Here is a 12,502-nt window from a genome sequence, read left to right on the forward strand (position 1 = left end):
ATGATATAGTGATACATTATTCTAAATTTTGTTTCTTAAAGATGAAAACATTAGGCTTACATAAGCAAAACACCCAGAAAAGTATGTGCTAGGCTTAAACATTAACTGGAAGAGTTCAAATACATTGGGCAGATCTATAAAGAGATTGAATGAGAAAACTGTGCTTTTGTGACATATAAAGTCGATCTAAAAGATTTATTTTCCAACCACCTACCACACAAAAATCATTTTCAAGAATAATGAAAGTATTTTCTGTTCCTTCTTAATTTTTCTTCCTTTTCAGGGAAAAGAGGGAGCATTTATGGTTAGAAATTCCAGCCAAGCAGGAATGTACACAGTGTCCTTATTTAGTAAGGCTGTGGAGTAAGTATGATAAGGATATATTTCTTTTATCTTTATGTGTATATTCTTTGAATATGCTGTTTATAATCACATTTTGAGATAAGACATAATCTTTAAACTCTGGAATTTTAGATCAAAGTATTTCTGTTGAGTGTGAACATTTGTAGTTGCCTCCACCACCCTCACCCCACTGCGCTAGCACCCTTGCCCCACTACTTTCAAGAGGCCATTCTCTGGCTAATGCTCTCTTGCCCAACCCAGGCAGTAATAGAGTGCCCAGAGCACAGCATGCTTCAGTAAATGTTTATTAAAAGACTACTGGGTGATTCCCTTTCATTCAGGTCTAAGCTTAGAAAGAAAGAAAATAGCAATGGAGCCTCTATACTCTCAGCCCTAGCCACCTGCTGAGCAGAGAAGCCTACCCCAGTGTCTAGTTCTTAGTACTTCCACTGCCTGCAGAGTTAGCAAAAGGTTGACTCAGTGCCACTGTGTTCTCTACACAGCTTCCTTCTGGGGCTCTGTCCTCTTCGTGTGGTTCTTGTTTGAAGCCAAACTTCTAAATCCAAATCCTGGCTCTACTATTTCAGGGTTTTGTGACATTGTGCAAATTTCTTAACCTCTGTGCTTCAACTTTACATTTGAAAAGGGAACATAATGATTTTTACGTTCCATGAGTGAAGTGAGTTAATTCATATATTATATCCAGAACAGTGCCTGACACATAGTAAGTACTTAATAAACTAACAGTAATTACCATTATTTTTGTTGTTGCTGCTGGGAAAGAGTAGTTCTACCTGCTCCACTCCCTGTACCCTAACACTTGGGCATAAAAGACACCTCACAGTCACCTCTTGCAAATCATCATGAGAATCCTCCTCCAGAGTTCTACAAGCCACTTTCTCATCGATAGTTAGCTCTTTTTTTCCTTCTAATCATTCTCCAAAGCAAATAGGAAGTCTGTTTTTATTTACACCATATTGCAGATGAGAGGATTGAAGTTCAAAAAGAGCTTATAAAGACCTATTTGGAGCTAATAAATGACTAATTTGAAGCTAGGCTTCCAATAGCCAAGTCATGTTCCTTCATCTACACTTCTGTGTTTACACTGAACCTCCAACGTTTTGGAATGAGAATCTGGTCAAATATTGATTAAGATCTTTTAAAAAATTCTATGTGTGCAACCCGTTTTTAGCAGCTAAATCAAATGATCATCTGCCTTGGTGCCTTCCCCATGTGCCCTACCCCACAGTGCATACATGTAAATTTATAATAATTAAGTAATAGAAATGTTACTTTATTTTGAAATTTTTTACAGAGTGCCTACCTACACTTGAGATAACAGGATGTACTTTGAACTGTTCAACAGCACTTTCTAATGCCAGAATCCATGTTCCCAGTGTATCTCATATATTATTTTGCTCCTGGTAACACCTAGATGCTGGCTAAAGCCAACCTAGTAAGAATCAGGAGAAGACTTTGTTTACTGAGTATCAAAAGCTTTGTGGCCCTCTGGCCCTGCAGTTTCAGACAAATCTGGTATCAGATGTCCTCCTAGTCGAGTTTCTTGACTCCAGATTCATTTCTTAAGGTAGTCAGATAGATAAATCAGCAAATAGGTAAAAAATGAAATGATTACAAAAGCCCTCTTTTATGAAACCTTATCAATGGCCTTTGGTGAATTGTATGCTATCACCAAAGGCTGATTAAACATTTGCAGCAAAGAGAAGAACCCTTTCTACTTTTATACTTGCAATTTTTACTCAGTTGATGTTACAACAACAATTTTCATTTTATTATTATTATTATTTTTGCTTTTAAGTTCATGGGTACATGTGCAGGTTTGCTATATAGGTAAATTCGTGTCATGGGGGTTTCTTGTAGAAACTATTTCATCACCCAGGTACTAAGTCTGGTATCCAATAGTTATTTTTTCTGCTCCTCTTTCTCCTCCCACTCCCCACCCTCAAGTAGGCCTCAGTGTCTACTGTTTTCCACTATGTGTCCATGTGTTCTCATCATTTAGCTCCCACTTACAAGTAGGAACATGTGGCATTTGGTTTTCTGTTCCTGTGTTAGTTGGCTATACAGCAACAGTTTATTAACTGTTTCTTATATGCCAAGCATAACCACATAGGGTAGCTAGCAAGTGATAAAACTGAACTCAAAGCCTGATTCTTGATCACTATGTCACTGGCTACAATCTAAGACAGGTGTATTATTCCTGATTAGCTTAAATCAACGGGCATCAATTCAGCATTAGTTTATAAAAGCAGAGGAAAAGAAAAAAGTGTTTTATGTGGAGAAGGTACAAGTTCACATGAGGAATTAAAAGACATCCCCACCTACTTCATCCTGCATGCTTCACTCCCAAAAGAGCCTCCCTCCCATGTTTTGGGGTGAGAATACCCAACAGCCTAATTACCTTTACCTCCTTCATTTCCACCTCCATTATTATCCTATTAGAGAGTTTCTGTTCAGAATAATGATCCTGAAGAACTAGAAGCCTCTGAATCATCAAAGAAAGATTCCAATTTTATACACTTACTAAGGGAGGAGAAGCCTGGAAAGGTAGAATTTTACTGTACATGAATTCTATATCTGCACAAAAAGACACATTGAATTCAGAGAACTGTCTTCCATAATTACTGTTATGGTTACACCAGATGTCAACACTAAGAAAAACACCAGATATCAAGACTGAGAAACCCTCACTAACTTCCCTCTCCAAAATTTGCAAATGCATCTAAAATAATAATTTAACCCTTGCTTAATCAAGCTTCAATTGTTTATTTAAAATGTTCTAACATTCTTTCTGTTATTAGTGATAAAAAAGGAACTGTCAAACATTACCATGTGCATACAAATGCTGAGAACAAATTATACCTGGCAGAAAACTACTGTTTTGATTCCATTCCAAAGCTTATTCATTATCATCAACACAATTCAGCAGGTAATTTATTTTAATTTTTCTTTTATGGGCCCTTGTTGATAAACACCAATTTTCTTGGATACTACTGACCCTCCTGATATTCCTAATTATATAAGGAACCATGAAAGTAGGAAAAATGCTCTCAAGTCCTTTGCCTATCATAATTTTTAACTTACATTTCCAGGAATATAACATGATGCCTTCCTTAATGCCAGAAAGAATGAAATTAAGTAAACTGAGTGACTTAGGAAGAGAAATTCTCTTTATAAAAATATTTGTAGGGATTTTCTGTGTATAAAAGCAAGAGCATTATAAATTTAAAATATTATGGAAATACAGGTATCATTGGATATATGGACCAATTGTCTATTATGACAGGGTTTTTTTGCCTGCTGATACTAGCACTTACTAATTATTACATATATAAATAGAAATTATGTATTATGTATATATATTACATTTTTACAGAGGTGAGATCGTTCTACACATATTGTTCAGCTTCTTTCTTTACTCAACATGTCTTAGAGGTCTTTTCATGCAAACACAAAGAGCTTACTTAGGTCTAATTAACAGGTGCATAGAATTCTATCATATATTTACCCCATAATTTATTCACCTAGCCCTCTATTGATTAGCAGTTGGATCATGTTCAATATTTTCATGCTATAATAGATGTTTCTGTGCACAGTTCTGTATGCATAGCTCTGTCCATCCATATGACTGGTTCTATGGCCAAATCCCTAGAAATGGAATTTCTGAGACAAAGGCTAAGAATACTTAAAATGTACAGATTGCCAAATGCTTTTCAGAAATGTACAATTCCAGTAACAACAATTTCTCTCATCCTCATCAACACTGGGTGCTGTTAGTCTTCTAAATTTTTGCCTAATCAACTGGTGGACATGCATCTAGAAATACCCTCTGTTTTCTAGAATAGTGCCACTTAAGAGCAGTGACTGGATGAATTTCTAACAGTGATTAAAAATAAGCCATAAGCTCAGCATTAAATTTGTGTTACTTTATATGACTTGATTGCATGCATGTAGGTGAATCGGCCTCAGTTCTGGCTTTCATTTTGGTTCTTACTGTTGTGTTTCTTTTGCCCCAATTTCCTCAATTGTTTATTTTAACCTGTAGTACCTCAGGAGTACCTTATGGAAAAGGTATTGCACAAAGAGACCTCTCTAAGTGGAATGATTCCACTGCAGAGGATGCACAGAAAACTTCACAGGATATCTGAAGAAAATATTAAGACTTCTATTTAGATTTGGATTTTTACCTCATTCTCTTACATTTTCTGTTTGTGAGTGCATTTTTATAATCCACACCAAATATATATTTTATAGAAATGTACTAGTTTTTACATTTTAATTAATTAATTAATTTAGCTGATTAAAGGTGAAGGATTTTTATCAAGCAGAGAAACAAAAAAAAAAGATAAAAGTGAAGGATTTAAAAAATTTGGAGATTACTCATATAAAAATCAGACAAATATATAGAAAAAGGAAGGAGGTGAGAAGTACATGTGTGATAGGTCCCCTGACTTGGAGAGCATTTCACATTTAAAGCAAAAAACATATATACATATATTTTTAATGGGTTATTTCAAGCCACTATTAAATTTTATAATTATTTTAACCCAGTTTTACCATAACTCAACATAAACAATTAAAATGACCATTTATTGAAACTTAGTAATAGGCTCAGTTTTTAAAAATTCGTATGGCTTATTATTTTTATCCCCTGTATTGCTTGAACTTTTTGTCAAATGTATGTGCTATGTGTATACATATTTAAGTATTGGATTGCAAAGAGACAGCAAAAAAGTAGGGGGTGGATTTTAAAATATTCCATCAAGCAACTAATTTCTATGGGTTTTTTTTTTGTTTTTTTTTTTTGAGACGGAGTTTCGCTCTGGTTACCCAGGCTGGAGTGCAATGGCGCGATCTCAGCTCACCGCAACCTCCGCCTCCTGGGTTCAGGCAATTCTCCTGCCTCAGCCTCCTGAGTAGCTGGGATTACAGGCACGTGCCACCACGCCCAGCTAATGTTTTGTATTTTTTAGTAGAGGCGGGGTTTCACCATGTTGACCAGGATGGTCTCGATCTCTTGACCTCGTGATCCACCCGCCTCGGCCTCCCAAAGTGCTGGGATTGTAGGCTTGAGCCACCACGCCCGGCCTCTATGGGATTTTTAAAAATCACATACAGTGTTTTATTCATTTAACTTTTGCTTTGCATTGAGCTAATTAGTCAAGTTAAGCAAATTAATACAACTACAACACGAATGGATTATCTCTCTGCATCACAACATTCTTAACTCTGCCTTTTCAGCTACTTTGGAGAGACTAGTTGTGAGCCAATGTTATGTAACGTGATGGGATATGATGTGATGTGATGGGATATGATGTAATGATGTGATGATATGATGTTTATTCCATTGCAGGCATGATCACACGGCTCCGTCACCCTGTGTCAACAAAGGCCAACAAGGTCCCTGACTCTGTGTCCCTGGGAAATGGTATGAATACATTCTTGGGCTCTTAAACTTGATTTTCCATAATTTTTGGTTGAAATATATGGTTAATTTACCGGAAAAAAAAAAAAAAGGAGGAAAGTCAGGAAAGAGGTCTCTGTTCAGATTGCATCAGGAAGGATTTCCTTTTAAAAAAAAGTTCTCTCAACCTAAATCTGTAAGCTTCCAGCACCACCAAAAAGATCATCAATTTGTTTTCTCTTATTAGAACCCATCATTAGCTTCCAGCACCCCATTGTCTGTCCTTCCTTTTTCCTGGATTTTGTGCCCGCTCGGCAGAGCCAGTATTTAACCTTGTATGTTAGGATGATCACATCCACACAGATCACAGTTTAATTTGTTTTATTAAAAAAAAAAATCTAACAATGTTTCACCAACCTAAGGACATCGAGTACATTTTGGTGCTGAGCCTCTCCAAAATGCCTCTGGTCGGCAAACTGTTTTTACTCTGAGCCTTCTTGTCAAATAACTGTAGCTACTTCAAGAATAGTGTTGTCCTGGTCCCATTATCATGTGGCCACAAGACCGCATCATTAAGGGTTTTTTTTTAAATTTATCAACTTAAAATAGAAAGTCCTATTTATATTGTCACTGTGAAACTCCCACTGGAGAGGAAATCAGTTGGGAAGCTGTTAGGCCCAAAACTTTCTATGCTCTTCCTAAAGAATGTCCGTCTTGTCTTATTAGGAATCTGGGAACTGAAAAGAGAAGAGATTACCTTGTTGAATGAGCTGGGAAGTGGCCAGTTTGGAGTGGTCCAGCTGGGCAAGTGGAAGGGGCAGTATGATGTTGCTGTTAAGATGATCAAGGAGGGTTCCATGTCGGAAGATGAATTCTTTCAGGAGGCCCAGACTATGATGTAAGTTCTTCCCAAGGAATGGCTGTTTAGCCCTCATCACGGGAGGACATTAACACTAATAGGCCTGCCCTTAACCTTTGCAAGGCCTGGAGCAAAAGCCCACATACTGTTTCATAGACATAAATATTTAGAAGTTATAAATTGAACTAACCGACTGTTAAATCAAATCAGTCTTATGCTACTACTTTGGCAAATATACCTTCAAAACAACCTGAAAGGCCATATTCAAATTTAGAATTCCCAAGACTCTACAAAGAAACCAGCCTCTGGCCTGTGGTCTTCCAAACTCCACCCCTCCCTCTTCTCCTCCCACACCCAACTCCATCCTACACAATAAGGGGCCTCAGTAGTTATGTGCAAACAGCATTCAGTACACACAAGCTCCCGTTTTGTCTCCCACAAACAATTATCTAGTGGCTAATGATCTTGGCTAGGGGTAGCATGCTTTACCCTTAAGGGGGCAGACCTCTCAAGGAAGAGTCAGCACAGGTCCTGAAAGAGGTCTCAGGACTACATGGACAGGGGATTTCAGAGTCCTGGTTCTCCAAGGGTGGCTGAGAAAGGGACATATAGGCTCTAAGTAGGCATGTCTCCTTGGCCCTGTGGCCTCCTTGCCCTGTGGGGAGGTGTATGGTGGGATGAAGAACAGAGTGGGGTTACCACCCAGAACTAATGCAGTACTGAAAACTAATGCTTTACAAAAAATATCCTTTTCCTTCTTGGTACCTTCAATACAGCCTAATAAAAGTCCCTTTTTTACCCTACTTCTCACCTGATAAATGAAAATACTCTTCCTAATGTGTCTCAGCTCCCATAACAACAGTCTTCAATTCTTGGCAATACATATGTGTTCTCTTTCCCTCTGTCTCTCTCTCTCTCTCTCTCTCTCTGTCTCTCTCTCTCTCTCTCTCTCTGTCTGTCTCTCTCTCTCATATATATATATATATATTTCTCCCTCTTCTTGACAAAACAGTAAATCAGACTTTGTAGAGTGACCACCATTTCGGTTTGCCAAGGTCTAGGAGATTTTAGCACTGGAAGTCTTGTGTCCTAGGAAACCTCTCAACCCCAGGCAAATGAGGACAGTTGGTCACTCTACTTTTACAGAATCAATCAGTATGATATGAAAAATGATGTTATAGCAGGTCTCTGGTCAAAAATAGTTGAAATTTAAAAATCCTATCCTGCTACAGATTGAGAGCACTTTTAAATTTTTTCTTAAACAGTTATACTGTACAGTGTTTACAGGCATTTCTCTAAGCACTTTATCAATATTAACTCCCTCGATTCCCATAAGAAACCTATGAGGGTTGTACCATTGTTATCTTAGCTTTACAGGAAACTGAAGCACAGAAATGTTAAATAACTTGTCCAGAGTCAGCAAACTGATAAAAGTAGAAAAGTAGGCCAGGCGCGGGGGCTTACGCCTATAATCCCAGCACTTTGGGAGGCCAAGACAGGCAAATCATGAGGTCAGGAGTTCAAGACCAGCCTGACCAATATGGTGAAACCCCATCTTTACTAAAAATACAAAAATTAGCTGGGCATGGTGGTGTGCGCCTGTAGTCCCAGCTACTTGGGAGGCTGAAGCAGGAGAATCACTTGAACCGGGGAGGCAAAGGTTGCAGTGAGCCAATATTGTGCCACTGCACTCCAGCCTTGGTGACAGTGAAACTCCGTGGCAAAAAAAAAAAAAAAAAAGCGTGGGGGGCGGGGAGTGGAGCTACAAACCCAGGCAGACATTCTAGGGTCCATTTCTTTAGTCTTTTTTTTTTTTTTTTTTTTTTGAACAGTCTCACTTTGTCACCAGGCTGAGTGCAGTGGTGCAATCTTGGCTCACTGCAACCTCCATCTACTGGGTTCAAGCAATTCTCCTGCCTCAGCCTCCCTAGTAGCTGGGACTACAGGCACGTGCCATCATGCCTGACTAATTTTTGTATTTTTAGTAGGGATGGGGTTTCACAATGTTGCCCAGGATGGTCTCCATCTCCTGACCTTGTGATCCGCCTGCCGTGGCCTGCCAAAGTGCTGGGATTACAAGCATAAGCCACTGTACCTGGCCTCATTAGTCATTCTTTTATGAAAACCAAAGGAACCAGAAAAGTCAGAACAATCACTTTTACCATAATTGCAGAATTATGTGGAAGCAGAGATGCTATGTGAATATAGGCCTTTGGCCCCTGCTGGCTTCATGGGCATATGAGATCTGCACAGTTACAAGGGGCCCCAGTACCTATAAGGGCCCTGTGCTTGGTTTAATGCTCTGCTGTTGCCATCTTGCAATAATACTTCATGATTTTTAAACAAGGATTCCTGCATTTTCATTTTGCACTGGTGCCTGCAATTATGTAACTGATTGTGCCTTCGGTGATTGGATTGTCACAAAACTGGGGAGGGGGCCCTTGATATCCTCTTTTTATAGGACAGAAAAATCTTGCAGAAACTTTCTGCCAGATTTTTCTCACGCTTACAGGCTCATGGTGTAACCCCTGTGTCTTGGTATAACTTTGAAACATATTTTTGCCATTACCAAGCTGGTATCCATAAAAAATCACAAGAAGTCATTTAAAAAATTGACCTAATCAAAGAATGATGTCCAACAGTGCCACAAGAGGAAAAAGTCAAATCCCAAATAAAGGGGTTCAGCTGAAGCTTCTCATCTGGGGAGTATCAGTTAACATGGTGTCCCCACTTTGAGCTGCCTGGGCAGTGACTGAATTTGTTCAAGGAATATTCCTTTATTGGGCGATGGACCTTTGTGCCATCACGAGCTTTCCCTTTGAAGGGAGCAGTGTTGAGTACCATGCAGGTCTCTAAAACTGCTAAAACATGAACACCCCCAAGCGCATCACCTTGAGTGACTTGATAAGCATTGTCCCTACAGTTAAACTAAGAAGGAAGAAAATAACTAACTAAAAATAATAAACTCTTATTAAAATATTTAAAAGTTCACGTCACATTTAGATTTCTTTATACACTTGAACACTATAGAATCATCCTTTAAATTGTTAAAAAAAATAGATTAATCATATAAGAACAAGTTAATGAGCTTGTAAAAACTGAGTGTCCCTTCTCAAAAAAAGACATTTAGGTGGACAAAAAACATATGGAAAAAAGCTCATCATCACTGGTCATTAGAGAAATGCAAATCAAAACCACAGTGAGATACATTTCATGCCAGTTAGAATGGTGATCATTAAAAGGTCAGGAAACAACAGACACTGGAGAGGATGTGGAGAAATAGGAACACTTTTACACTGTTGGTGGGATGTAAGTTAGTTCAACCATTGTGGAAGACTGTGTGGCGATTCCTCAAGGATCTAAAACCAGAAATACCATCTGACCCAGCAATCCCATTACTGGATATATACCCAAAGGATTACAAATCATTCTACTATAAAGGCACATACACACATAGGTTTATTGCAGCACTATTTACCATAGCAAAGACTTGGAACCAACCCAAATGCCCATCAATGATAGACTGGATAAAGAAAATGTGGCACATTATACACCATGGAATACTATCCAGCCATGAAAAAGAATGAATTCATGTCCTTTGCAGGTACATGGATGATGATGGTTTCATCATTCTCAGCAAACTAACATAGGAACAGAAAACCAAACACCTCATGTTCTCACTCATACGTGGGAGTTGAACAATGAGAACACATGGACACAAGGAGGCGAACATCACACACTGGGGCCTGTTGCGGGACAGGGAGCAGGTAGGGGAGGGATAGCATTAGGAGAAATACCTAATGCCTAATGTAGATGGCGGGTGGATGGGTGCAGCAAACTACCATGGCACATGTATACCTATGTAACAAACATGCACATTCTGCACATGTACCCTAGAACTTAAAGCATGTAAAATTTTTAAAAATTTTAAAAATCAACTTCTGCATGGCAACAAAAAATAAAAACCCTATGCAAACTAAAAGATGAATGACAAACTGAGCAAAATTATTTGTAATTCATATTACAGACAAAAGACTAATCTCCCCAACAAGGCTAATACCTCCAAACTCATTAACAAGTGCACTAATGCACTGTTTGTTTGTACAATGGATCACTCAGAGTCAGCTCAGGATCTAAGAGTAAAGTACATGCCAATGCAAAAATGTGTCCAAATCACTGAAATACAGTGTCAAATGGAGAAGGAGTAATTGGAGTTACTAAGTACTTTCAAAAACTTTATGCTTAACCGTGAAGACAGTAAAAGAGTAAAAGCAGCAGTTCGTGAACTGTGTGAGGTAAAGGTGATATGGCAGCACACTGCTAGAGATGCGGTTAGACATTTAGCTTAACCTGTGCATCTCAGAAATGGAAAAAAAATCAAGAGAGGTGAGAAAAGACATCATGAGAAAGGTAATTATGGTAAGAGAATCACACATCACAAGAAGATTTGCTTGATTTCTTTTAAGCAGTAGGCTAGTACAAAATTTAGAGTTGATATTACTTAAATTAATAAGAAGTACTAAGGACTCTTCAATTGCAAGATTACATACTCTCCATCTGGAACATCTGATTACTAAATAAATAGCCCATAGCTACATTACCCTCCATTTTCTTGTACTTAACTTCCTCATTTTAAAAAGCGCACTGGGAAAAGGTACAGTAAAACCATCTGCCATAATAAAATGAAAATTATCTCATGAAAAAAAAGCAATGTCCATACTATCATGACCTACCAAAAGTGCTACGTCATCTGATGTTTTATATATTTATTATTGAAAAATAATGAAAATAATGTAAAATGATTTTTTTAAAAAAAGAAAGAAAAATCAAACCTCATCTGACTTCCCTAACATGGCAATATTTTCATTTAACCTATATCCTTCATATTCTGGTATACTTTTTTTTTTAGAATGAAATATTTAGATGTGAAAGTTAATAAAATGGAAGTGATTGTTCTTAGAGTGTGGCTTCTTCTAAGTAAGTCATGGAAGTTCCCAAGATGCCATTAGACTAAACAGGGTTTCCAGTGCAACAGACCATTGCTACCCTGATTCTCTGTAGGAAAGTTGAATACAGTATCCACAAACTGCTAAATTGCTGCTGGAGTCACCAACATCTGATATGAGGCAGCATTTTTTTTTTTTTTTGCCTCCAAAGCTAATTGTAATTGCAATATAAGATCCTAAACTTTCCCTCTCTTTCTCTTTTTAAGTGAAAATGGGAGAAATTAAAACAAACAGAAATCTGAGAGCGACTCTTTTTCAATACATGTAGAAAATGGAGTGTGAAGCATTGAAATTTGAAAATCTGTTATTTCCAGGAAACTCAACCATCCCAAGCTGGTTAAATTCTATGGAGTGTGTTCAAAGGAATACCCCATATACATAGTAACTGAATATATAACCAATGGCTGCTTGCTGAATTACCTGAAGAGTTACGGAAAAGGACTTGAACCTTCCCAGCTGTTAGAAATGTGCTATGATGTTTGTGAAGGCATGGCATTCTTGGAGAGCCACCAATTCATACACAGGGACTTGGTAAGCTAAACCATTGGAATTTGGCCATTGGAAAATGGCTCCCACTTCTGGGGATGGGGTCACTGGTAGGGAAGGCAAGAAGGGCATCTTCACTTTTACTATCAATGTAAAAAGATTTGAAGTATGGAAAGAACAGTGAGAATAAAATAAATTGTTAAGATCTACATAGCTGCATTGTGGTATGAAGGAGAACAGATGGAAAGGAAAGACTTTGGCCAATTTAATGTTTCTCAGAACCACTAAACCCAAGTTAATCTTTATTTCAGGAAGGGCTTACTTCTAAAGCAGTCATTTGATGCAATAACTGAAAATGAAAAAAATAAATAAAATAAAATTTGT

General features: G+C 37.9%; 1 protein-coding gene across 2 annotated transcripts in view; it reads left to right on the forward strand.

Moving 5' to 3' along the window:
• Positions 1–12,502, forward strand: part of BMX (BMX non-receptor tyrosine kinase) — a 59,975-nt gene that overhangs the window by 31,383 nt on the left and 16,090 nt on the right. For both annotated transcript variants that reach the window (XM_039475357.2, XM_003920341.4), the window contains exons 11-15: positions 284–363; positions 3,165–3,292; positions 5,717–5,791; positions 6,494–6,665; positions 11,947–12,163. In XM_039475357.2, coding sequence (XP_039331291.1) covers positions 284–363; positions 3,165–3,292; positions 5,717–5,791; positions 6,494–6,665; positions 11,947–12,163 — 672 coding nt within the window. The remainder of the gene's footprint in view (positions 1–283; positions 364–3,164; positions 3,293–5,716; positions 5,792–6,493; positions 6,666–11,946; positions 12,164–12,502) is intronic.

This window comes from Saimiri boliviensis, chromosome X (genome assembly GCF_048565385.1).
Source record: "Saimiri boliviensis isolate mSaiBol1 chromosome X, mSaiBol1.pri, whole genome shotgun sequence".
Taxonomy (NCBI): Eukaryota; Metazoa; Chordata; class Mammalia; order Primates; family Cebidae; genus Saimiri; species Saimiri boliviensis.